The sequence below is a fragment of the Tarenaya hassleriana genome, unplaced genomic scaffold (assembly GCF_000463585.1).
Source record: "Tarenaya hassleriana unplaced genomic scaffold, ASM46358v1 Cleome4, whole genome shotgun sequence".
Lineage (NCBI taxonomy): Eukaryota > Viridiplantae > Streptophyta > Magnoliopsida > Brassicales > Cleomaceae > Tarenaya > Tarenaya hassleriana.
This window is the reverse complement of record NW_010966881.1, coordinates 207,412-232,991: the sequence shown is the minus strand read 5'-3', so window position 1 is coordinate 232,991 and position 25,580 is coordinate 207,412. Positions and strand designations below refer to the sequence as shown.

Genomic DNA, 25,580 nt, shown 5'->3' with positions numbered 1-25,580 from the left:
CAATCCATGCCTATATGTTCATGATGATATATAACTTTTTGTGAAAATTATTTCATTTTTTTTCTCTCTAAATGGAAAAAAAACGGGAACAAGGAAAAAGTCATTGGAAGCTGACCTTCTGTTCTTGTACTTCATATGTATATCACTAGGGTTTTATCTAATCTGCATTTAAATAGACATTGAAATTGAATGTCCAAAGGGTTTAGCATTTTGATTGGGAAGATCTAATCCAATCTAATCTAAACCTACTGTGTGTAATATGACACACACACACACATATATATATATATATATATATATATATATATATATATATATGTTTTGTTATAACATAACACCAAATGCTCTTCCTCCACCTTCATTTTATGGGTCAAGACATATATAACCTCAGATGACTTGGAAATCAGTCTTTCACCAGTTAGTTCATAACTCGGCATGGTTTCTTCTACTTTGGCTGCCGTCCACGCTACAAGACAATCCATTCTTTTATAACATTCATCATTCTTCTTTCTCAAACCACATATTTTAGCAACCCAACGGGGTATTATAATATAATGGATAAAACACCTAATCATAGATCATGCTCATATACCCATTTTTTTAGTATAAAAAAAAATTGACATGTTTATCCAAAAATCGTATATCCATCAACAATGGATTTCAAAATCTAAAAAATCCGAGTCTTTCAGGTATTCGCATCATGTCTATGCTAATGGATATCATTCATTCGTTGAAAATACTTAATTTTCATTTAGATCGTTAAAATACACATAATCATCCTTCTAACCAATATTAAATAATCCTTTTAACCAACATTAAATAAAAGAACCCAACTTGAGGACTCGGTTATAATGGGTTGTTGTCTCAAATAAAGAAAGTATGGTTTGATGTCTCCGGCGGCGGCTGTGGACTTTGAGGAGCTGAGAAATGGTGGACTCAGCCAAAATAAAAAAAATAAAAAAAAAAAGACAAAATCATCGGAGCAAAATTTGTAAATATTTAAAGACAATCTGACCGCAAGAGTCGGAGAGAGGGAGAAGAACGCGTTTCCCACGGGTCACTACTCTTCTTCATCTTCCTCCGACCCATTAATCTATTACATATCTCCCCACTAGTTTATGCAAGTGTCGTGCTATTAAACTATCCCTCTCTGTGTTTTCTCTCCCCTTTCTTCCCCACCCAGATCTCTTCCCTCTTCTTTTCTGGTTATTTTTGGGGGATTTCTCGTTCTGGGTTTACTTCATTGCTTCGCTCTCTTCCCGGTTTTCGTTTCAAGTTTCGATTTTGCTGATACCCTTTTGATCTTTTCGCCTGTCTGCTGGATAAGTTCTCACCAGTCTTCTTCGTTTTGCTCTGTATTGGATTTACTGCTGCTGCTCCTTGTTGTCGGATCCTGGAAGATTGACCTTTGGCTTTCTGTTTTAGCCTTTTGATTTTGTCGCGGAAGGCTCGTTGGTTGCTTGTACTGATTCAGCCAACCTTCTTCGGAGTTGAAATCCTTCATCTGATTTCCGAAAGTTCCATAATTGATGCCTGATGTTGTCCGAGAACTAAGCCCTAGGATAGAAAGTCTTTGACTTTACTTGTAGTGTGGTGGTTGGCCTTAAGAATTCAGATGCGGTCACTGCGTTTGTCTTTCGCTCTTTTGATCAGATCTTGATGTAGAGATATTATCCGATGCATTTCTGGTAAAGGGATTGAGAGAGAGGTAGGGATTATCAGATGGGGAATACTTGTGTAGGACCAAGCATTACTGGAAATGGAGGGTTTTTGCAATCAGTTTCCGCAGCAATGTGGCGGCCTCGAATGGGGGATGATTCCATGTCCCAGACTAATGGGGAATCCGCCATTGAAGCAACTTCAGGGGAGCTTAGATCTCCGTTACCTGCAGTGCAAGATAAACCCCCTGAACAGCTCACAATGCCTAAGCCAGAGACTAACACCGAAACGAAACCAAATCCTGAACCAGAGATCCAACCCGAGAGCAAAACAGAATCCCAACCAGAGACGAACTCGGAGACCAAACCTGAAACTAAACCAGAAGCCAAGCCAGAAGCCAAACCCGATACCCCGGCTAAACCGAAGAAGCCTAAACATATGAAGAGAGTGTCCAGTGCTGGGCTTAGGACCGAGTCTGTATTGCAGAGGAAGACTGAAAACTTTAAGGAATTCTATTCCTTGGGAAGGAAACTTGGACAAGGGCAGTTCGGGACAACGTTTTTGTGCGTGGAGAAGGCTACAGGGAAAGAAGATCGAGAGAGACGGCCATCTGTTCGCCGCCTTTTCATACTTTGACAAAGATGGGAGTGGTTATATAACGGCCGACGAGCTCCAGCAAGCTTGTGAGGAGTTTGGCGTGGAAGATTTCCGCATAGAAGAAATGATACGTGACGTCGATCAGGACAGCGTAAGATCTTGTCTCCCTTACATGATCATACAATCTAACATAATAGTGCCTGCCGTTATACAATTGAACTTAAAAAGGTTAGAACTTTGTATGTTTTGGATTGAATCCAAACCAATTAGGGTTCAGATTTTCTGTCTCGGATCCATCGCCTGAAGGATTTCTGGAACTTAAGAGAGAAACTGCACATTTCTGCAGAGAATTCTCCTGGCCTCTCTCTCATGGGGACTTGAGTGATTCAACTGTCCCGAAAATTCGGGTGCCGACTTGACTTGTATGTCGGGTATTCAAGCAATATATGAGATGAGATCGGATTATAACATGAAGAAAACCCGAAAATCTGAAAATTTTGAGACCAGATGATTTATAGTTTGGAAAATTTTCGGGTTTAAGTACCCAAGTATTATCCAAGCATCCAAACTTTGGATATGCGACCAAAATGGATCCGAGACCGCTAAAATTTCGAGATGTCCGAAACGTTCGGATTCGGATAACCCAAAAAACCTCGGATACCGGCGAGTTCTCACCCCTGTTATGGGGAATATGTCCATAACTCTTTGAAATTCATATGAATAAACCGATATCTTTAAAACGTTGGTTCGTGGTTGCAGGACGGGCGGATTGATTACAACGAGTTTGTGGCGATGATGCAGAAAGGTACGATCACCGGAGGAGGGCCGCCGGGGAAGAAGGGTCTAGAAACTAGCTTTAGCATTGCTCTGAAACACTAGTTTCTGTTTTTTTTATATAAGAAAAAGGCAGAGGAGATCATAATCATATAATTGCATAGCCATTTCTCTGTTTTTTTTGTACCTCTAAAAAAAAGTTTCAATCTTTGGATGAGATTGTGTTCCAGAAAGAGTATGCCTGCAAATCAATTGCTAAGAGGAAGTTGTTAACAGAAGAGGATGTGGAGGATGTTAGAAGGGAGATTCAGATAATGCATCACTTGGCCGGTAACCCAAATGTTATATCCATCAAAGGGGCTTACGAAGATGCTCTGGCAGTACATCTTGTGATGGAGCTGTGTGCAGGAGGTGAACTTTTCGATAGGATAATTCAACGTGGGCATTATACCGAGAGGAAAGCAGCCGAGCTAACACGAACCATAGTTGGGGTTGTGGAAGCTTGTCATTCTCTCGGTGTCATGCATCGAGACCTGAAGCCCGAGAATTTCCTGTTCGTTAGTAAAGAGGAAGACTCCCTTTTGAAGACGATTGACTTTGGACTGTCAATGTTCTTTAAGCCCGGTATTCCATTTACTGTTATGGATCCTTTACTATCTTAGGATATGAGAAAGATTCAAGCTTTTTGCATTTTTGTCGGGTTTTGAGATTCAATTCCTTCATTTGCAGGCGAGATTTTCAACGACGTAGTTGGCAGCCCATATTATGTAGCTCCAGAGGTTCTTCGAAAGCGTTATGGTCCTGAAGCAGATGTATGGAGTGCCGGTGTGATTGTTTACATTTTATTAAGCGGAGTTCCCCCCTTCTGGGCTGGTACGAAATTGTAGATTCCGATAAACTCGTATCTGTTACTTGTTTATTATATCTGGCTCTGACCGAAATCTTTGTTTCTTCGAGTATCCAGAAACCGAGCAAGGAATCTTCGAACAGGTCCTCCATGGAGATCTTGACTTCACCTCCGATCCATGGCCAAGCATCTCCGAAAGTGCAAAGGACTTAGTGAGGAAAATGCTCGTTCGAAGCCCCAAGAAAAGATTAACAGCACACCAAGTCTTATGTAAGTCATTTCGATCTGAAATTTTCGGCTTTTATACTTAAGGACTGTTTTCTCAGAGCTTTTTCACCATTTTCTTGGTTTGGTTCTGAAGAAGTTTCGGTTTTTTGAACAGGTCATCCATGGGTACAAGTCGATGGTACGGCTCCAGACAAACCTCTCGATTCCGCTGTTCTGAGTCGAATGAAGCAATTTTCTGCCATGAACAAGTTCAAGAAGATGGCTCTTAGGGTAAGTGAATCATTTGAAGACAATGATCCATCCACAAATCTAAAGCCTTATGAGTGAAACCCACATCAAGAAAAGTGAACAACACTGTAAAGTTTCGGGTTTTTCTTTCTTTCTTTAAGGTCATAGCCGAGAGCTTGTCCGAGGAGGAGATAGCTGGCTTGAAAGAAATGTTCAATATGATAGACACCGACAATAGCGGTCAGATAACTTTCGAGGAACTGAAAGCAGGACTGAAACGGGTCGGGGCCAACCTCAAAGAACACGAAATTCTTGACCTAATGCAAGCTGTAAGCGTTAAACCCATTTGCTTCCATATTCATAAATCTCTTTCCTTTACTCAAGATTTTTGCAGTAATTTGCCAATTGTCTGCCATGTTTTAGGCTGATGTAGACAACAGTGGAACAATAGACTACAAGGAGTTCATAGCTGCTACATTGCATCTGAACAAGATCGAGAGAGACGGCCATCTGTTCGCCGCCTTTTCATACTTTGACAAAGATGGGAGTGGTTATATAACGGCCGACGAGCTCCAGCAAGCTTGTGAGGAGTTTGGCGTGGAAGATTTCCGCATAGAAGAAATGATACGTGACGTCGATCAGGACAGCGTAAGATCTTGTCTCCCTTACATGATCATACAATCTAACATAATAGTGCCTGCCGTTATACAATTGAACTTAAAAAGGTTAGAACTTTGTATGTTTTGGATTGAATCCAAACCAATTAGGGTTCAGATTTTCTGTCTCGGATCCATCGCCTGAAGGATTTCTGGAACTTAAGAGAGAAACTGCACATTTCTGCAGAGAATTCTCCTGGCCTCTCTCTCATGGGGACTTGAGTGATTCAACTGTCCCGAAAATTCGGGTGCCGACTTGACTTGTATGTCGGGTATTCAAGCAATATATGAGATGAGATCGGATTATAACATGAAGAAAACCCGAAAATCTGAAAATTTTGAGACCAGATGATTTATAGTTTGGAAAATTTTCGGGTTTAAGTACCCAAGTATTATCCAAGCATCCAAACTTTGGATATGCGACCAAAATGGATCCGAGACCGCTAAAATTTCGAGATGTCCGAAACGTTCGGATTCGGATAACCCAAAAAACCTCGGATACCGGCGAGTTCTCACCCCTGTTATGGGGAATATGTCCATAACTCTTTGAAATTCATATGAATAAACCGATATCTTTAAAACGTTGGTTCGTGGTTGCAGGACGGGCGGATTGATTACAACGAGTTTGTGGCGATGATGCAGAAAGGTACGATCACCGGAGGAGGGCCGCCGGGGAAGAAGGGTCTAGAAACTAGCTTTAGCATTGCTCTGAAACACTAGTTTCTGTTTTTTTTATATAAGAAAAAGGCAGAGGAGATCATAATCATATAATTGCATAGCCATTTCTCTGTTTTTTTTGTACCTCTAAAAAAAAGTTTCAATCTTTGGATGAGATTGTGTTCCAGAACTTGTTTTGGCAACTGGTCTTTGTGGTATTCTTACAGCCTTAAACTATCTGTTAAAATGTTTTTACTATTAAACAACCGATTGGGAAATTATTTTTTCTATAAATGATTTATTCCCATTTTTTCCATTCTTTTTTATCAAGTTTGAAGGTATAATAGTTGGATATTTTGAGCTTTTTTTGGTTATTTTTAAAAACATTTATTAGTTTCATTTTTAAAAAACATTTTTTCTATAAATGAAATTATTTTTTCTATGGTTTTATTTTTAAAAACATTTACTTTATAAAAAAACCTTTTTTTCTATTCTATTTTTTTATTAGTTTCATATTACATATCCACAAAAAATTAATAAATTTGATTTAGAAAATTATATCTAAGCGTTAATTATATTTTATTTCATTTGATTTAATTTTACATATCTGAACTGTTATTTTATAAATATTTTTTCTATGTCCAAAATGTTGAAAACAGATTTTAAATTTTTATTCTTAAAAGTTAAATATTTGTTGTGGGGTTTGTAACGTTACTAACTTATAAATGGAAATTTAATGTTGACATCTAATCTTAACTAAAAAAAAATTGCTATGTACATTCAGTTTCACACTAACGGGCCCATATTGCCGCAAGTGGGAAGTAGGGCCCATTACGTACCCAGCCCACAATTATCATTCTAAATTCACTGCACGCACTGATATTCCATTATAACAGCCTACTCTCCAGCGTCAGATCATTAGAATCATGACGTCATCATATACGAAGCTTTGATCGGACGGTTTTAAGTCGCCTGTCGTGATTCTCCACGTGACGGTCTTTCTCGAGGTTTTGTAGGGTATAGTGAATTACGAATATACCCTTATGGAGGTGCTTCGCTTCACGCTCCACTCATTTTTTTTTTGGTACCCTACGAATTTTTTCCCCTCTGTTTGTTTATGTGCGCGCAAATTGGAAGAAAAACCCTAATTCCCCAAATTTCTGGTTTCCCTCATTTCTGAATTAGGTTTCCGATTCTTCCTTCTTTCTGAAGGTTTGTGAAAGCCCTAGATTCGGTCTGCTCTCCATCAACCCAATGGCGTCTTCGGCTCGGGGAGAGAACAGCAATCCTTATGACGGCGGATTGGGAGCCGGTGGGAAGTTCCGGAAGCGGCCGTTTCGGAGGTCTCAGACGACACCGTATGATCGGCCACCGACTTCGGTGAGGATCCCTGGCCTTGGCGGTGGAGAAGGCAGTGAAAATGGCAACGGCGGCGGATGGATATCGAAATTGATGGATCCAGCGCAGAGGCTTATTACTTATAGCGCCCATAGGCTCTTCGCTTCGGTTTTCCGAAAACGCCTTCCACGAGCAGAGGCTCCTTTGCAACCGGAGCAGCAGGTGCCGGAAAATGGTATGGGATTTGTTGTTTTGTCAATAGAAAGGCTGTTTCTTTGGTCTATTTATTAGCTCGTAGTCAGACCTTTTTCTTGGTTTGTAGTCTTTTAGCTTTTAACTCGTCATTTTTTCGTCAAGTATGTTAACAAGACGAAATATTGGATGTTGGGATGCTTAATATTTTCTTGAACGCTTAAAATGTACTTTGGCTAGTGAGTAGCAAGCTTTAGCGTATTATATTTATGATTGAGGCTTCAGTGGCAGCTGGTTATTGATTTTGTGGTTTTAATAGTAGTTCGTGCATTTTGTGTTTCGGAATCTTTCACCTTACCTGCATTAATGTTATTAAGGTGCCTTGTTTATTTTTTCATGGACCAGAAGTGAACCAGGAGACAGAGAGAGGTGAATCAAAGGGCGTCCATTCTGTAAGTACATGCGATGCATTTGTCCTTATATGTTTTCTTTTATGCAGACGGGTTTCCTTAGTGTTTCTTTCTTTGATATATATTCTGAAACTTATTTACGTGGTATATGAGAAGTTGTCCATGAAGAATAACATGATCCAAGTGGAAGATACCAGTGCATCTGTTGATCAAAGCATTATGACGATCAAGGATGGTTTTACAGATCTTGAGCAAATTTTGAAGCAGAAAACTTTTACAAGGTATACAGTCTTTCAAGTGTTGCGTTGTTGAATATAACCAAGTAGATTATGTATCTTTTTCTCCTAGAGGGCACAAAAACTTCATTTATCACGCGTGTTACTGTTAACCAGAAAAACAGAATTGCAGAATACCAAGACCCAAATTGATTGTGTTTTGTGCTTCTTTTTGTAGTTGTTGTCTTATTCTTTGCTATATTTCCTCTCTCAGATTATGTTTTCACGCTTTTTTGTCCCTTTGATTATTCCACAGATCTGAAATTGATCGATTAACTACATTGCTGCGTTCAAAAGCTGTCGAATCATCCACTGGAAAGCAGGAACAGAGAGCTCAGGAGGTTAATGTTAAATCATTGGTATCACATGACAGGGACCAGGGACATACACATACTATCTCTATGGATAATGGGAATCAGAACAATTTTGTTTCAACACCTCTTGTCAGTTCAAGGGTAAGAAAGTTACTTTTTTCCCTTCATTATCAGTAGTTTTTTTGAGAACTTCATCTGAATGTAGTTGATGCATGAGTATCATGTCTGAAGCTGATTTTTATCCATGGCGGTGTTATTAATCTTTAACTTTCATTCTAACCTTCTCAGGTTGTTGATGAGTGCATTGCTTCACCTGCGGAACTTGCGAAAGCCTACATGGGTAGCAGACCTTCAGAAGTATCTCCTTCAATGTTGGGATTACGTGGTCAAGTAGACAGAGAAGATTCTGTTTTCCTGACTAAAAACCCGTTTCCCTCAAAGTCGCCTACGATGTCAATTGTGCCAAGGTCTTCTGGGAAAAATTTACTTCCTGATAATGGTTTTGTTACCCCAAGATCTCGAGGTAGATCTGCAGTTTATTGTATGGCTAGGACACCATATTCTAGGCCTCAGTCCACTACAAAGGTCTTTACTTTGTTCCACACTTAGTTTTATTGTTGCGTTGCAACTCGCTTTCAGTTTCACGATGGTGTGTATCTCCAGGTTGGCTTACTTTTGCCTGCATCTCAGAATACATGGGAAGAAAGTGTACCATCTGGATCTAGACAAGGGATTCAAACGGTAATTTTCTTGAATTAAGCACCAAAATGATATCGTGGTTAGACATGCCTTTAAAACAAAATATTTCATATGAACTTTTTACCTTTGGTAGAGTCTCAAACGGAGGAGCTCAGTCTTAGACAATGATATGGGATCTGTGGGCCCTGTTAGGAGGATCCGGCAGAAATCTAACCTCCTGTCAAGGAGCTTGGCTTTACCTGCTTCAGGCTCTCAACATGTTTCTCCATCATACCAACGAGGTGGACCTAATTTTATACATACGTCTAGAGAAAGTGCTGTGGATATTCCAGGTTCAAGTTCCAATCCTGTTCCGTCCAAGTCCAGTGAGATGGCTTCAAAAATATTGCAGCAACTTGATAAGTTGGTCTCTACAAGGGAGAAAACACCAACCAAGTTATCACCATCCATGCTACGTGGGCCGGCTCTTAAAAGCCTCCAGCATGTGGAGGCTCCGAAGTTCTTGGAGAACCAAGAAGAGAAGTTGGGAGACTTGCCCAGTTCTAGTTACCAAAAGGAGGACAGACATAAAGAGAGTGGCTCACAAGAGGGTTTGGCTCTGTCTGAGAAGCCTGTCACTGCTGTCAATACCATAACTAAAACAGCTTCAAAAAAAGATCAGGATGCTGGTGTTAAAGGCACTTATTTGCCAGCCACAAATTCTGTGGAAGAGCACCCTCCAAAGAAGAGAGCATTTCGGATGAGTGCTCATGAGGTAGCTATCAATTGTTAAGTTCTTTTTTAATAGCTTCTTCTACAGCCGCCTTGTCATATCTGGTTCGTTAGTGACCTAGCTATGAATTGCTTCGCCACTTAGGTAACTGCATCTCCCATAAACAATCTGTAGACTTTAGTAAAGACTTTTTTTTTCCAGTGCCTTTTACCCTTTTCCAGGGGAAAATGATGCTATTTTCTCATCATGATAGGTCATCATAATAGCTTACCTTTGAAAATTCGTGTTTGCCTTTTGTGTACCTTCCGTTGTAAATATATTTTGTATTTTGGAACATCTCCCAATAACTTTACATACGGGATCAAACTTTTTCATTGTTAAATAACGCAGGATCTCGTGGAGTTGGATGATGATCATGATGCTGCATCTATTCCTCCAGTTGAAGTAATAGAAAAAACAGATGCCTCAAAATTGGAGAATGACACTGGTATCAGCAAGGCCAAAGGGGAGAAACCATTTGCTTCTTCTGATGTCAAGCCCTCGGCAGCATATGTTTCCAACGGTAATTCTTCATACAGTACCTCTAATGGTACCGTGGAAACTGGAAAGAGCACTGAGATTAGGTTCGCTGCATTTGGCGGTGAAGCTGTTCAGCAAGGTAACGTGGGCTCTGATTCAGTTTCGAAGTTTACTAAAGTTGCTGCAACACAGCTATCAAATAGTTCTACTGCTATATTTAGCACAGTGGATAAAATTGACTCTCTGAAAGAATCTAGCAAAGTTCCTCCAAGTATGCCCAATGTCTTCTTTTCACCAGTTGCGACCAACCAATTGGATCAAAAGTCTGGTGCAGCTTCAAACATCAAGTCTGAAAAGCCGAGCAGGTTTGTATCTTAATTTCAGTTCACATCATCTCCGTAGGAACGATAATTTTTCATGGCTCCACCACTGACTCTGTTACTTTCATTTGCAGCTTTACTTTTGGAGCATCTGAGCCTTTGGCAAAGCTACCTGAGTCCGACAAAGTTGTCAGTAACAGTGCCTCGGGAGCTAGTTCAACTTTCTCAGGTGCATCAACAAATAGTGGTAGCATATTTTCATTTGGAGTTCCAACTCCGAATAATGGCGGTCCTGCTTCAAGTCCTCTTTTCACCCCTAAGATTTCGGATCTATCTTCTACAAGTTCCATCAGTCAGTTGGCTAGTGCTGTACAATCTTTTGCTTCCACCCCTTCTACAACCAGCTTATTTGGAAACTTGCCCGCTACTACCAGCAAAGACAGCAACTCTGGAAGCATATCAGTATCAACTTCAGTTCCCAGCTTTTCTACTGCACCACCTTTCAAGTTTGGGGAATCTGCAGCTTCAGTGGTAACATCGACAGTTTCTTTATCCACCGATAAGGTTCCCAAGGAAACCAGTGTCAAAGAATCGGCATTTGGAAATTTAACCAGCGTTCAGTCTGGTGGTACAGCTTCAACAGTTTCGAGCACTGGAAGTGCTTTCGCTGATCAATCCTCAGCTATCAAAAGTGCACCAAGTTTCAGTTTTGCCAGCTCTTCTCCTGTCGTCGCCGATGCTGGTAGTAATATCTTTGGTGGGTCGTCTGCCGCTGTCGGTGGAAACACTTCAAATACTTCTATCGCCGCATCTCCTGCTACCGTCAGTGGAGGAACTACTAGCATATTTGGTGTGACTCCTTCCCCAACCTCAGCGACAGGAACCGGCATCTTTTCGGGCAGTTCTGCATCAACCACTACCAGTAGCATTTTCGGTATCTCTCCTGCATTAACGAGCTCTGGTCGTATCGTATTTGGTTTCACCGCCGGTTCAGGAGCTTCTGCTGTTGGCTCTCAATCTCAGACCTCGAGTCTTTTTGGTGCGGGGAATTCTCAAACAGGAACCACTAGTTCAACTCCAACCGCCCCATTTCAGTTTGGTTCATCTGCATCAGCTCCTGCGTCTGGGAACACCTCTACCGCATCTAGCAGTTATCCGTTCGGATCTTCAACCTCGGGACCTCTGTTATTTGGCACAAGCTCAACCTCACTGCTTGGTTCGTCGCCTTCACTGGCAAACTCTGCCAGCTCCAGTAGTACTAGTACTACAACCTCTACCTTATTTGGTTCAAACTGGCAGCCCTCCAATTCCTCCACTTCCGTGTTTGGTTCCTCGTTCAACTCCTCTTCAGCGCCCACCTTGTCGTTTGGAGGATCCTCTGGTTCAGCCATCGGTTCAACCACCACAACTCCTATCTTCGGATCATCCGCCAATTCCAGTGCACCATCATCTTCATCTATTGTTAGTTTCAACTCAGCCCCTGCAGCCACTCCATCACAGCCAGTTTTCGGCGGCTCAGCCACCGGGTTCACATTTGGTGCCGCCACCCCACCAACTACAAACGGCAGCAACAATGACCAGATGAGCATGGAAGACAGTATGGCCGAGGACACAGACCAAACGAAAGCATCGGCGGTTCCTCCGATGTTTGGCCAACCAGTCGTTGTCCCACCATCCCAACCAACCTTTGCGTTCGGGGCGGGAGCTGCGGCCACAGCCATTCCGAATGGGGGAAGTCCGTTCCAGTTCGGAAGCCAACAGAGCGTAGGGGGGCAGCAGAACCCGTCACCTTTCCAGACGACCTCGAGCAATATCGAGTTCAGCGGAGGTGGAGGGAGTTTCTCGTTGGGAAGCACAGGCGGAGGCGACAAATCCGGCAGGAAATTCATCAGAGTGAACAAGAACAGGCGACAGAAGAAATAGGTACAACAGAAAAAAACCCTGAGAACCCAGATTGTGTATTAGCTGGAGAGAGAGAGAGAGAGAGAGAGAGGCCGTGTCGTTTGTGTGTGTGTGTTTTCTGCTTGTGGTATCTTGATGGGAGCAGATTATTATGTTGGGAATATGCATCTTTTCATGGATAAGTTTGTAGGGAAGTTTTGTAATTTCTCCAAAAGCATTGTGGAAAACAACACCATACACAACTGTTACTGCACTTCGTTGCTCTTTTATTGTAACATTGAGGAACCAGACCAGTCTCTGTCTTCGTCCCATCTGGTGATATTTCACCTTCAAACGAAGTGTTACTATTTTCAGCAATGGATTTGGATATATGGAGGGATATGAAAGTGGGTCTAACACTATTGATGACGTTTTTCTATTGAAAGAGGAATAAATTCAAAAAGCGTGCGTGAGAGAGAGAGACGTGATTACCACTAATTGTGGTGGTGGTGATGCTGTTTAATTATTCCTTCGGGGAACGAATATCCCCACTGAAAATATCGTCACCTTTATTTGTCCCAACACCAACCAAGAGACCAAACTTACCACGTATCATTCATTTGTCTTCTCCCATTTACATGCGAACACAAATACGCTATCACACGACACTTTTATTATATTTAAAAACAATAATCTAATTGAAAAACAAAATAAATATGTGGTTGAATTGATAAACAATCGATATAAAATTATAATAAATATCATTCAAAAAATGAAACTAATGAAACGAAAATGTAAGTCATAAACTAAGATGTCAATCTTAGCAACTTACTCGAACCTACAACATAATACTTTGACCATTTATTCAAATAACAATTTTAAAATCATGATTTGTTTGAATTTATCCGTTTAATGGATGGATAAATACAATCTCTCTAACATTCCAAAAAAAAAAAAGCAGTAGAATTTCACAAACACCTACCAATGTCATCTTATAAAGTTTTAATTTTTCTTTTTTCATTCACATCAATCTGAAAATAAAAAGAAAAGAAAAGAAAAGCAGATGATGAGAAAATGATTTGAAATTGAGCATATAAAATTTAAAGACACAAACAAGTTAGGAGTTAGGGCATTACCTAACAACTTCTTCTTTAAAGTTAAACTCTTAGAGCTTTATCCTTCACATAAAAATCGGATAATTTTTTTTTTCTATAACAGATAAAATATATTTAACAAGACCCATAAGTCTTATTAAAGATAATAAAAAAAAGAATTTAAATCGGCTGAAAATTGAATATGTTACAAGTTATCCGTTGAGATAATTTTGCATTCAATTTCATATTTAGATATTTTGTGTTTTTTTAAAAAAATATATATATTTAGTTTTTATATTAGATATTAGTTCGGTTAAAACTTTATTTGCATTTGTTTTGCACTTAATTTTTATTTAAACAGATATTAAAAATACTTTAATTTAATTTAAAAATTATATTCAACTATTTTCAAATTAGTTTTAGGTTAAATATGATTTATTTTGGTTAGATTGTATATATCCCTATTTCACCCCTATATACCAATCCAAATGATTTCCGTTCACACACAAACTGTATAGTTGTTGGTAATAATAATTAAAAAACAAATAGATAAAGAATTTCAGAGGAGAGATTATATTAATGGAAGCTTCAAGCTATGAGTATAGCCAATGGTTCTTAATGTCAATCAAAACCATAATTGCGCATTTGTGGTCTTCTTCTTCTCTTCTTGAATCGGGGCCGTCAGTGGGTGGCTGCAATTTAAAGAACTACAAAAGAATCGTTGAAAAAAAAAATGTATTTTAAAATTAACTATTCATAATATTATTAGAAATTCACCAAAAAAAAAATCCTGTATTAATAAAATATTAGTTCCCTAATATGTTAACATAAGCCTTGATTGTGTTGAAAGATTGGGGGTGGATACATTTTTTTTTGTCCAAATTTGTATTTATGGAGTTTTCATTCAGTTCATGGAATTATATATATTTTTTCACAGAAAATAATGTTTTATAAAGGCTTTTTTTTAGTTAAATATCTTTCATCCTCTCTAGCAATAAATTACGTAAATATTATATATTAACAGTAAATCTCAATAGATAAGAATCACAATAAATTAAATTACTGGATTTAGAAATGATCTGAACTAATTTTAACCATGAAATTCGGTGGCAGGATATATGAAACAGGGATTTAAAATCAAAGCGGATTGACATATTAAAAAAACATAACCTTCAATTTATATAAAAAATATATATTATATATATTGTCGGCATATTATATGTTTTAATAATGGTGTCTCATGTTGTTTGGTTCGACAGAAAAAGGGATGTTGTTTGGTTTTCAATTCTTATTATTTTATAATTATATTAAAATATTAAAAATTATTATTAGTGCTCTCTTTCTCTCTCTCTCTCTATATATATATATATCTGTCTCCTCGGGGGTTGACTCTGGAAAATCAAACGCGCGTTCCAGCTCAACACTGTCGTTCCCATACTCCCTCTCGCTCGCAAATTTCGAAATTTGTGCGTTTCAATCCTACCCTGTCCACCAAATCTGCCATGCCCACTTCGTAAAATTCAATCTTTTTGCTTCCGGAAATCTCGATTCTCTCGGCCCGTATATTCTTCTCCGTCGGGTTCCTCCTTGTTCGTTCTCGTCCCACCAAATTCTCTGTCCGATCGCACTCGGCTGGTGACATGGTGGTCAAGATGAGAATCATGCGGTGGCCGCCGTGGCCGCCGCTCTCCGCCGCGAAATTCGAGGTGATCGTCGCCGTTCATCGGATGGACGGTCTGGATACTGCTCGATTCGACGGCGATGAAGAGGGCTGTGGTGATCGGAGTCACCGGAGGCCGAGGAAGGGACCGGTGGTTGAGATCAAGTGGAAGGGACAGAAGACGGTGGCTCTGAAACGCTCCGTCGCCCGGAATTTCACCGGAGAAGGCGGTTGCGGAGGCGATGGCGTCGTCGAGTGGAATGAAGAGTTCACGAGGCTCTGTGAATTTTCTGTCTACAAGGAAGGTTTGTTTCTGCCATGGGAGGTCATTCTCACCGTCTTCAATGTAATCTCTCTCTCTCTCTCTCGACTATGATTGTCGTAGATGTCTGGTTTGAGTACTGTCTTCTAGATTGGTTGTGAATTTGTGAATCATGCGGCTTTGGTTGTTTTTTGTATGTTCATATTTCATGTATTTCTTCTTAGAATGACCAAAATCTCTGCATTGATTCGTTTTGGAGAATACATATAACTTTGACCCATGATCTAGATGAGAAATTCCTAATGGTTTCTCGATAAGACACTAACCAACATGAAGATGAATTACTTGGCTTATACTGTAGTCTTTTGATGTTCTTCATCCAACTATCATGTCCGAGATCTGTCACGTGTTTAAACGTATGTGTTCTGATGTTTTTGATGATGATCATGTAGGGGACTAGTCAAGTATCAAAGGATAAAGTTCCTATCATTGGAAAGGCATCTCTGAATATTGCAGAATTATGTTCGCCTTTTCAAGAAGACGATGTTCAAGTCAAACTCCCTCTCAAGATCTCGGGCACGCCATCTGGGCTGAGTCCCTGCCTTCATGTGATTGACCGTTCCCATGAATTTGTCTGTTTATTCGTCTTCTGAACTCGTTCTTTTTCATTTCTCTTACACAAGTTTATCCCCTTTTGCAGATTTCGCTTCGGTTTATCCCTAAAGGAACATCTCCTGAAAGACAAAGGTCTGTTCTCCCTGTTCTGTGGTCTCCTTCTTCAGTGGAGGCTCCATCAAGTCAGAAACCCGAGTCTTCTGTAAAAGCAGGCCTGAGAAAGATGAAAACTTTCAACCACTGCATGTCAACCGGTTGGGGAGTGAAGAAAGAAAACGCGAGGGATGGAACCAGTGACAGCGAAAGCAAAAGCAAAAGCAAAAGCCCCGACAGAAATCTTTATAGCGAGTCTAGTGATCTCTTTACTACTGATTCTTTGGATGATGATGCTGAGGATGACTCGGAAGAAAGCAGAGAGGATGTGAGTGCTTTTGATCCAGTTAGCTACAAGACATTGCCGTATGCCAATTGGGCTAGAGGGTCGTTTCACTCCGGTATAAACCCGGAAGACGAGGATTTGATTTACTACAGCCATCGAAGGTCAGAAAACGGGCATTCTCATGACGAGAATTCAACCGATACAGCCGGCTCTGAGCAGTTGTCATCTGGGCAACTGTCGAAGAAGAGAATGTTATCATGGAAGAAGAGAAAACTTAGCTTCAGATCACCCAAACGCAAAGGTGAACTTCTTCTCAAGAAGGATTGTCGTGAAGAAGGTGGTGATGATATCGACTTTGATAGAAGACAACTAAACTCATCCGATGAGTCCATCTCAGAGGTAATGCAGTTGACAACAACAGAAACAACAGCAACCAGATCTTGCTTTGTCTGAATTTTCCCGGTTTCATTTCATCTCTTCTAACTTTCAACCGATTTTCTTGCAGTGGTACAAATCCAACGGTTCCATAACAAAGCCGTCATCTGAGTCTGAGTTTGGAGACGAAAACTTTGTTGTTGGAAGCTGGGAGACGAAAGGAATCATAAGCCGTGATGGGATGATGAAACTCATGGCTCGAGTGTTTTTTGCTTCGATTGATCAACGAAGTGAGAGGGCGGCTGGAGAGAGCGCGTGCACGGCCTTGGTTGCGGTCATAGCACATTGGTTGCAATCCAACAAAGATGTGATGCCGACGAAGTCAGAATTCGATAGCCTCATCAGAGAAGGGTCATCCGAATGGAGAAATCTATGCGAGAATGAGGAGTACCGGGAACGTTTCCCGGATAAACATTTCGACCTCGACACTGTCCTCCAGGCCAAAATTCGACCCATCTGCGTAATCCCAGAAAAATCATTCATCGGGTTCTTCCATCCCGAGAAATCGGACGAAGAAGGAGAAGGAGAAGGAGAAGGAGAGGTGGGTCTAGACTTTCTTCATGGTGTGATGTCCTTCGACAGTATCTGGGAAGAGATAATCAAGAAAGAGCAAGATTCAACGACCGGAAACGAACCCGTCGTCTACATAGTGAGCTGGAATGACCATTTCTTCATCCTTCTCATAGACAAGGACGCTTATTACATCATTGACACCCTCGGGGAGAGGCTGTACGAGGGCTGCAACCAAGCTTACGTCTTGAAATTCGACAAAGAGACAGAGATACAGAGATTACCAGACAAGGACAAGAACGCCAGCCCGTCAAACCAGAAACCCATCTGCAAGAACAAGTCGGAAACCCCAGAGAAACCAGCAGAATCATCATCATCGTCATCATCTTCGGAGGAAACCGAGCAAAGGGAAATCGTCTGCAGAGGTAAAGAATCGTGCAGAGAGTACATAAAGAGCTTCCTGGCCGCAATACCGATAAGGCAACTGAAAGCCGACATGAAGAAGGGGCTGGTCTCGTCGTTTCACCACCGTCTACAGATCGAGCTCCATTACACAGGAAACCTCCACCAACCCATGACTGAATCTTCAGACAAAGTTGAAACAGAGACAGCGGAAGCAGGAACAGTGACAGAAGCCATGTCTGAAGTTGCTGCTGCCGCTTCTGTACCTGTGGCCGTGGCTTGAAAATGGCAAACTTAAAGTTGAGATTTTTGTGGCTAAAATCTTTCGAGAGAATCTGTATAGGTTCAAGATGAAGGCGTTCTCTCGTGTGTGATTTGATTTTTTTTTTTTTGGCGTTTTGTGATGTAACCTTTGTCGGTGGCTAAGCTGTTAATAGTTTCCTTCTTTTGGTCCAATGATACGCATAACATAAGAAGATCAGTAACTGCTCTTTTTCCTTCCTTTTTTTTTATCATGTATAATATTATTAATGAAATATATTTCATGTTAAAATTTATAAATGTTCGACATTATTATACATTTTCCACCACATAACATTCAAAATAAATAAAGAAATTACCTATTTTCCTTTTTTTTTAACTTCTTTACAACATGTTTCACTTCATTCTATTAAAGGTGAGAAAAATTAGGATCTCTAAAAATAAATTTACCGTTTTACCGTTTAGCACATAATTCTGATTTAGATTGTAATTATATGAGTTCGAACAAAATTATAATGTAATTGTACAATGTATGTTTCATAAATTTAAATAGGAATAAGACACTTTAGCTGCTTTACATGCTAAGTAACAGAACCGACTCTTACTTGTATTACAAGAAACTCGGATATGATACGAAGTCATCGTCTCCTACATGTCCGACAAGAAACCCGAGTACGAAACCGAGTCATCATCATCTTCACCACTGTAACTCTCATCCCCCCTGCAATGCGCATCACCACCATCATCAGCATCATCCATTTCATCGCCAGATTCGGGATCGAGGCTGTGATGATGCGAATTCCAATCGGGTGGGAAAGTTTTCTGCATAATCTCAGTTAGCTCACCGCCTGATCTCTCAATCTTGTTCAGACACTTCGACCAGTGAACTGCAGTCCCCATGTCGACTATCAAACCTGCATCCACCATTTCCCTGCATATCGACATCACTCCTTCGTATATATACGCTTCCGCCATAGATGCCCGAGATAGTAATGAGGTCATTAGGCAATGGTACACGGCTTTATCGGGTTTCAGTCCCGCCATTTTCATCTCCTCGTAGCATCTCAATGCTTTTTCAGGGAGAGAAGCTCGTGCCCATCCCTGTATTAGGGTTGTGTATGTCTTGATGTTAGGTTCTACTCCGACAGCTTTCATGTCTTGGATTGTTTTCATTGCTCTCTGCAACAATGGCAGATGGGGGTGGATACCAGAGTAAGAAACTGACAAAAACATCGGGGAAGAAGCTCGGAAACCTGAAGAAAATAACCTCGAGAACTTACAGACATGTCGCCAGCCTTGCAACATGCGCTAATGAAGGAAGTGTAAGTACGAATATCGGGTTGAACCTCTTCTCTCTTCATCTGCTGCATCAAATCGGCCGCCTCCCAGACATCACCTCTTCTTGCCCATCTACACAGAGACAGGGAAGAATAAATACCCCGAAAAAGACAGTAACTTCAAATGCGTATAAATCAGATTTACCCGTCGATTAATATGTTATAGACGAAGGTATTGCGTGGAATATTCCGAGCGTTCATCTCCTTTGTGACGGCTAAGGCACTCTGCATCCGTCCCGACTTGCAGCAAGCCTTCAGCAATTCCGCGTATGTGAAAACATCAATCTCCAAACCGTCGTTTCGTAGTCTCGTGAAATACTCGAAAGCTTTTCCGGTATCACCAAGAGATGCGTAGCCTTGCATGATGTTTGTATAAGTGTGTTTGTTCGGACTTATACCTGCCAGTATCATCTCATCCAATACCTCGACCACCTTTTCCATCTACAAAATATCACAGACGAATGAGAAAAAAAAATACCCTATAATTTTTTTCTAAGCATAAAACGAGTCGCCTTGGCTCGGCCTGACCCGACCCGGATCATCATGATCTTAAAATTTTTGGGCTCAGCTCGACCATGCTCGTTTTTAAGCGAGCTAAAACGAATTGACTCGTGAACCAAATAAGAAAATGTAAAAATATTAAAACATAATAAAATATTACTTTTTTTTGCCTCGCGAACCCGTTTTTTAAACAAGCAAAAAAAAAAACCTAACTCGGTTCGCCTAAAAACGAGCCGGCTACGAGTCTTGCCTTGTTCTACACCCATATAATTTGTGATTCAGTATCGTATAAAATACCTGGCGTTTCTCAACCAGACCAACAATCAACGCGTTAAAGGTGTGAACGGTCGGGATGCATCCACACCGTCTCATCATATCGAAAACTTCGAGAGCTCTTCTCATTTCCCCGGCTTTTGCAAAACCAAGTATGATTGGCAAAAACGTTCGTGTGGTCGGTCTATGTCTCATCTTCTGCATTTCCTTGACAGTTTGAACTGCTCGGCCCGGGTTACCCATTCCGCAGAATGCCCCGATGATATTGTTGTACAGAACAACGTCCGGTTTTAGACCGTCTTTTATCATATCTTCGAAAACGGTGAAAGCATTGGCCCAATCTTTTAGCTTAACAAATCCATTTATCATCATGGAATAGGTCTTCAAGTTGTGGTTTATTCCAGATGACTTCATCGTTCTGCTAATCTCCAACGCTTTGGGAATCTTACCGACCTATAAGAAGAAGAAAATATTTAGGATGATAGAAAAAATATCACTGAATCGGTTCACATACAAAAATCAAGAATCATACCTTAATATAAAGATTAATGAGGCAGCCATAACTGATAACTGTTGGTGTAAATCCACATTCCTATATCGAAACAATTTCATGTCAACTTATATATAATCATGGTTCGTATATCTGAAGAGTAAGAACTCATCAAGAACTTGAACAGAGAGTACTACGCGGGGGAAAAAACCGAAGCAAAAAAAAAAGTTACTACCTTTAGTCTTTGGAAGACGATCAAGCATTTGTTCTCATCGGAAATCATCGTATATCCATCCATCATACTGTGGTAAATGTCGATTGGAGCATCGATTCCTTGTTCCTCCATCTCTCTTACCAATTCTTCCGCCCTCTCCATGTTGCATGCCTGACTGAGATTTAGTTCGTAACAAAATGGCCCGACGAATCTTAGTACAGTGAACCAAACATTTCATGAAACTATAGTAAAAATTTTTTTTAAGGCATTTACCAATGTGCATATATGATACTTCCATATATGCTGGCATTTAGTGTTTTGTTGTGCCGTTCTTTCGCCTCATCAAACCAGTGGTCTGCATCTCTTCCAGAGAAAATTGAAGATTAGATAGAACGAGTTTATACGATAAGCATTGAAAAGGGTGGCATGGATTTTTATAAATCGGACAGAACTCATTAAATTTTACTTACTCGGGTTTACCCACTTTGGCGAATCCTTTGACAAGAATGTTATAAGTCACCAAACTCATCTCGATTTCTTCTTCCTTCATTTTACGAACACAGGACAGTGCTTCTTCCATGTCTCTACCGACTGCATACGCGTGAATAAGGCTGCATGAACGAAATGAATCCCTTTCTTAACAAGCTAATCACAATCATAGCTACAAAATTATCCAGCCAATGACAGATTTAGACAAAGGAAACTATCCAGCTCTTATGCTAATTCAAGCGAATGACAGATCTTGGAAACAAAGATCAAGAAAATGGCAGATTGTATAACCAAAAGGGACAAAACCTTGTGTAGACATGTGATGTCGGCTCTATCCCTCTTGAACGCATCCTCTCGAAAGTTTCACGAGCTCGATGCATATCCCCTCTTCTTGCGTAAAACTTCACCATCAGACCAAACTCTTTTCTTGAAGGCTGAGGACCAAACACAGAGATTGTGTGAACAAGACAGGGCATTAAACTAAGCTAAGCTAAGTGATACAACAATGGCAGACCTTGTCGATCTTCTCGAAAGCTGACACAACAGCTTGCCAGTTGTCTGGATTTGTCTCTATGATCTTCTTGAATGTTCTTCGAGACCCTTCCCTCTCCTGATGCCAGCTTGACTTATGCGACATTTTCACGTCTTCCTCTCCGTCGACGTAGCCATTGACCCACCTCGCCCTCTCCTCGGTCTTCGTCTTCAACCTCTTCCCGTCATCTAACTTCACCGTCAACACCCTTCCGTGAAACTCCACGCCATCAAACTCCACTGCCTTCATCGCAGATTTCGCCGCCGTCTCTCCACCGTAGATTATGAACCCGAACCCGGCGTTCCTCTCGGTCTCGTGGTGCCTTTTGATGAGAATCGCGTTCTCTATCGGCCCGAACTGTCGGAAGAACTCCGCGAACTCGTGTTTCTTTATCCATGTCGGTAAGTTCCCGATAAATATCTTCCCTTCTTGTCGGAACTCCTGTTCCCGATCCCGGGTCTCGACTTCCATGGGTTTCGGATTCCTCGGAGGGTCATTTCGGAGTTGGGTTTCCTCCATCGGCGGTGGAGGAGGAGAGAGCTTGCTGGACAAACGGAGCTTGGAGGCGAGAGATAAGGAAGAAGAACCCTTACCGGCGGCACCAGTCCCGGCGACGGTCAAGCCGGTGGACCCCGGTTGAAACGGAGTAGGCACGACAGGGGAAGCGGTGAAATCTTTGAGGGGATTGAGAGAGATTTTAGGGGAAGGGGAGGAAGAGCTGAGGGATTTTTCCGGGCGGCGGAGATCGGAGGGTCGATTGGGTTCGGGCGGTTGCGGCGGCGTGGGAATAAGGGAGAAAGAGACGGAGGCGGAGTGACGGTGGTTGCGGCGGAGTATGGCGGCGGAGTAAGGGAAGTGCGGAGTGGAGAGAGACAATACGTTCCCACCATTATCCATTCCCTCTCTATCCCTTCAGTCTCTCTGTCACCGGACACACCACTCTCTTCCCCTTCCTTTGGGTTAAAAAAAAATAGATTACAAAAAAGATGGCCTGTAAAAGTGAAATTACCTAATTGACCTCGAGAATCCTATTTACGCCATGACAATAGGATCCGAAGGAAGGAATAAACCGAATAAAGTTCCAACCTTTACCAACCGGAGGATAGGGTCTTAACAGGGAAACTCGTAGCCAGAATGCCCATTTCAAACCAAAAACCAAGTCACGTAATGAGCAATTGTGAAAGTCCTGACTATTGTAACTCAAAATCTTGGTTCCAAATAGACAACATATCACCCAAAAAAATGAAAGCCACAACACAAACAGTTCCAACTTTCAGACATTAACCTTAAAAGCTAAAGTAACAATGTGTTCTTCCATGATGATGCTTGTCATCTTCAGAACCTTCTGCCTGGCCTGCCAAACATGTTGACTGGTGCCATAGCCTGTGGCTCAACTTCTGACAGACCAGGAAGATCAGACATTCCCAGAGAAGAAAGCATCTCTAGGGTTTCCTTGTCAACCTTGATCTCGTCGGTCTTAATGGCAGACTCGTCCGGGACAAAGTCCATGCGACGTTCACGCTCTTGACAGAGAACGAACACAAGTGCTCTTCCTCCTGCAGTTTCAGGGAGATTCCTCGGACCGGGCCCTTCTGGATACGTTTCATCAAGTGTGTGGAGAACCCGGCAATCTTGTTGCGAAGCCTCTTCGAGGGGATAATGGCAACTTCCTCGAGGATCTTCTTGTTGGTGTGGAAATCAAGGGTCATTCTCGAGTAATACTTCTCGATGACCTGACGAGAAGATTTCTTCACAGTCTTGGTACGAACACGACCCATGTTTCAGCTCCGACTTACCTGCCAAAAAAAGCAAACCAAGAGAATGTTGAAACCCAAAATTCTTATCTTGAGCAACTTTAGGTTTTGAATTCAGGGTACCAATCCGTTGTAACGAAAAAAACACTACATTGGATGGATAATATGACAGAAAAGAATAATCTCAAAGAGAACTCAAGCAAGGAAAAGAAAACGTATAAAAATCAAATCAAGGAATGAGGACAAATCGAGTGAGAATCATTAAGGCCAAGCAAGAACACTAACATAATCTCAGACTAAATTCAAGTAACTCCGTTTCTACTATCATTCAAGTCAGAATCCGAGCAATCGAGACGATAATTACACCACAGAAATACATTCTTCGAGATCTTCCATAGTTTCAAAACCAGCAAAGTAGATCATAACCTCGATATCAGTGCCCAGAAAACAACAAATCTCCATTACACATCCACAAACATAGACGAACAGCACGAAGAAAGTCCTCAGAACCGAGAAAACAGAGAAACCCTAGATCCACGATAACAATTCTACATCTTAAGAGACGGAATCAAGAGAGAGAGAGATAATCTAAACGTGCAAGCTTCGGATTTCCCTAAGGCTACTTCCATAGGTGATGCATTTTCTAGCTAAACAAACGCACCTGTATAGTCCGAGCCTGAAGCGGAGAAGCCTGCGAGAATGATGAAGCAGCGGCGGCGGCAAAACGATGAAACAAAGGAGAAAGCGTTTCTTTATAAAAATAAGGGCTCTCATCAGTTATTAGGGTTTTCCGTAAGGAGTTACTCTGCATTGGAGACTACCATAACCCAGTGCACCTTAGCCACTGATAACTTGCCACGTCACCTTTTTTTAAGGGTGTTCATCATTTACATTTGGCTTTTAAATTGATTAAGGTACAGACGCTGAAGAAACCATATTGAACCTAATGATTTGAATCTAAATCCATTCAAAACTAATTTAGTATAAAAATTAAATAAATTAAATTTTGTATATAATATCTAAACTCTAATTAAATGGAATATGGGCTTAGTAATCGGTCATTTGTTCGCTTTCGATGGGCTTGCCCAGTTCGTATTGAGCTTAATCCATTTAAAAAAAGCGGATGGGAACTCTCGATTGGTGCCACGTGACACTTCAATATAAAGCCACGTCACAGAGACGGCATCAGATTATGCTGACGTCATATCCTCTGGAAACAAGTGGCGTCTGCCACGTGGCGTTGAGAATCGGTCCACGCACTCCCATCAATATCCGGTTTCTTCCTTTTATTTTACTTTATTTTTTCTCCCTTTAACAATCCGGTTGAAGGTGAAGTATGAAAACGTAATTATTTTATTTTATTCTATATTAGTTGCTTAAACACATTATAAAATTAGATTAAACAAACCATTACATTCAGATTATATGGGATTCCTTCTTGGATGAGGATAGAGATTGATTTCAAATTTGACACTATAATCTTATATTATATAACAAACAAAACTAAATATTGAAATGTTGAAAATTAGTTTGACTAATAAATTGGTCAATATTTTCGGTGCACATTAATTAGATTATTCAAACTAAATCCAATACGACAGAATACATAAGATAATAGCTGCAATAACAAATTGTGTTAAATATTTCAAAAATCACAAACACTATTACAAAAGGATATAATATTTTATTTTAATTTAATTTTTGTAAATGTAATTTAAACCATGAAATTACACCGAATTCACCTCAACTTTTCTGCTCTAAATTAAAAAAAAAAAACTGTTGGTTTATAATAAATTATATTTAGTCTGTGCGATTATATTTGGACAATGAAATGGCAATTATGTAAATAAAGAAAACAAAACAGAGAAACCGTGTTGAACTTTGACTCTCTCTTAGCTGCTTCCTCCTCCATATCTCCCTATCCTCTCTGTCAGGTTTCAAGAACAAAAACGCAAACGAGAACGAAAACTCCCTATAAATTCCCCGCGAATGGATAAGTCCATAATCCTACGCAGTTTCCAAAAACCCTAGGAATCTTCCGATTCATTTTCTCGATTCATTTTCTT

At 40.7% G+C, this 25,580-nt stretch overlaps 4 protein-coding genes and 2 long non-coding RNA genes across 8 annotated transcripts; 4 read left to right on the top strand and 2 right to left on the bottom strand.

Annotated features, from left to right (window-relative positions):
- Nucleotides 1–1,016: 1,016 nt before the first annotated feature.
- On the top strand, nt 1,017–5,885 carry LOC104823157 (calcium-dependent protein kinase 1). The gene is made up of 8 exons (XM_010554587.1): nt 1,017–2,249; nt 3,266–3,654; nt 3,760–3,903; nt 3,995–4,147; nt 4,260–4,375; nt 4,495–4,662; nt 4,757–4,981; nt 5,590–5,885. The coding sequence occupies exons 1-8, from the start codon at nt 1,723–1,725 to the stop codon at nt 5,707–5,709; spliced, it is 1,842 nt and encodes a 613-aa protein (XP_010552889.1). The 5' UTR covers nt 1,017–1,722; the 3' UTR covers nt 5,710–5,885.
- On the top strand, nt 2,256–3,247 carry LOC104823156. Its single transcript, XR_773313.1, has 2 exons — nt 2,256–2,407; nt 3,016–3,247. It is a non-coding gene; the product is annotated as an uncharacterized LOC104823156 (long non-coding RNA).
- Nucleotides 5,886–6,748: 863 nt separating the features above from the next.
- Nucleotides 6,749–12,625, top strand: LOC104823155 (nuclear pore complex protein NUP1-like). Of its 2 annotated transcripts, none has more exons than XM_010554585.1 (9): nt 6,749–7,219; nt 7,585–7,628; nt 7,743–7,867; nt 8,118–8,316; nt 8,464–8,760; nt 8,839–8,916; nt 9,008–9,628; nt 9,977–10,470; nt 10,560–12,625. In XM_010554585.1, exons 1-9 carry the CDS (start codon nt 6,901–6,903, stop codon nt 12,346–12,348), a joined length of 3,966 nt encoding a protein of 1,321 aa, XP_010552887.1. In that variant the 5' UTR covers nt 6,749–6,900; the 3' UTR covers nt 12,349–12,625. The 2 variants fall into 2 exon arrangements, with proteins under 2 accessions (XP_010552887.1, XP_010552886.1); XM_010554584.2 differs by having other exon boundaries at nt 6,750–7,219; nt 7,582–7,628.
- A 2,181-nt stretch (nt 12,626–14,806) lies between these two features.
- LOC104823154 lies at nt 14,807–18,154 on the top strand. The gene is made up of 4 exons (XM_010554583.2): nt 14,807–15,406; nt 15,775–15,930; nt 16,023–16,715; nt 16,822–18,154. The coding sequence occupies exons 1-4, from the start codon at nt 15,041–15,043 to the stop codon at nt 17,944–17,946; spliced, it is 2,340 nt and encodes a 779-aa protein (XP_010552885.1). The 5' UTR covers nt 14,807–15,040; the 3' UTR covers nt 17,947–18,154.
- A 248-nt stretch (nt 18,155–18,402) lies between these two features.
- LOC104823152 (pentatricopeptide repeat-containing protein At5g04810, chloroplastic) lies at nt 18,403–22,712 on the bottom strand. Of its 2 annotated transcripts, none has more exons than XM_010554580.1 (10): nt 21,743–22,709; nt 21,535–21,662; nt 21,210–21,350; nt 21,013–21,102; nt 20,761–20,914; nt 20,568–20,627; nt 20,060–20,488; nt 19,407–19,702; nt 19,205–19,334; nt 18,403–19,103 (listed from the first exon to the last, which is right to left on the bottom strand). In XM_010554580.1, the coding sequence occupies exons 1-10, from the start codon at nt 22,655–22,657 to the stop codon at nt 18,573–18,575; spliced, it is 2,874 nt and encodes a 957-aa protein (XP_010552882.1). In that variant the 5' UTR covers nt 22,658–22,709; the 3' UTR covers nt 18,403–18,572. The 2 variants fall into 2 exon arrangements, with proteins under 2 accessions (XP_010552882.1, XP_010552883.1); XM_010554581.2 differs by having other exon boundaries at nt 18,959–19,103; nt 19,192–19,334; nt 21,743–22,712.
- A 734-nt stretch (nt 22,713–23,446) lies between these two features.
- Nucleotides 23,447–24,282, bottom strand: LOC104823150. The gene is made up of 2 exons (XR_773312.1): nt 24,176–24,282; nt 23,447–23,556 (listed from the first exon to the last, which is right to left on the bottom strand). It is a non-coding gene; the product is annotated as an uncharacterized LOC104823150 (long non-coding RNA).
- Between the last annotated feature and the right edge of the window lie 1,298 nt (nt 24,283–25,580).

Excerpts from the sequence above, each read along its gene's own strand:
- LOC104823155 (XM_010554584.2), top strand. The coding sequence starts at position 6,901 with ATGGCGTCTTCGGCTCGGGGAGAGAACAGCAATCCTTATGACGGCGGA. Across the intron at positions 7,868-8,117 it reads AAGCAGAAAACTTTTACAAG|ATCTGAAATTGATCGATTAA; the intron begins GTATACAGTCTT and ends ATTATTCCACAG. Across the intron at positions 8,317-8,463 it reads CACCTCTTGTCAGTTCAAGG|GTTGTTGATGAGTGCATTGC; the intron begins GTAAGAAAGTTA and ends TAACCTTCTCAG.
- LOC104823152 (XM_010554580.1), bottom strand. The coding sequence starts at position 22,657 with ATGGATAATGGTGGGAACGTATTGTCTCTCTCCACTCCGCACTTCCCT. Across the intron at positions 21,103-21,209 it reads GCCAAAGTGGGTAAACCCGA|AGATGCAGACCACTGGTTTG; the intron begins GTAAGTAAAATT and ends TTTCTCTGGAAG. Across the intron at positions 19,703-20,059 it reads GTCTGGTTGAGAAACGCCAG|ATGGAAAAGGTGGTCGAGGT; the intron begins GTATTTTATACG and ends GATATTTTGTAG.
- LOC104823154 (XM_010554583.2), top strand. The coding sequence starts at position 15,041 with ATGGTGGTCAAGATGAGAATCATGCGGTGGCCGCCGTGGCCGCCGCTC. Across the intron at positions 15,407-15,774 it reads TCATTCTCACCGTCTTCAAT|GGGACTAGTCAAGTATCAAA; the intron begins GTAATCTCTCTC and ends ATGATCATGTAG. Across the intron at positions 16,716-16,821 it reads CCGATGAGTCCATCTCAGAG|TGGTACAAATCCAACGGTTC; the intron begins GTAATGCAGTTG and ends ATTTTCTTGCAG.
- LOC104823157 (XM_010554587.1), top strand. The coding sequence starts at position 1,723 with ATGGGGAATACTTGTGTAGGACCAAGCATTACTGGAAATGGAGGGTTT. Across the intron at positions 2,250-3,265 it reads GAGAAGGCTACAGGGAAAGA|GTATGCCTGCAAATCAATTG; the intron begins AGATCGAGAGAG and ends GTTCCAGAAAGA. Across the intron at positions 3,655-3,759 it reads GTCAATGTTCTTTAAGCCCG|GCGAGATTTTCAACGACGTA; the intron begins GTATTCCATTTA and ends CTTCATTTGCAG.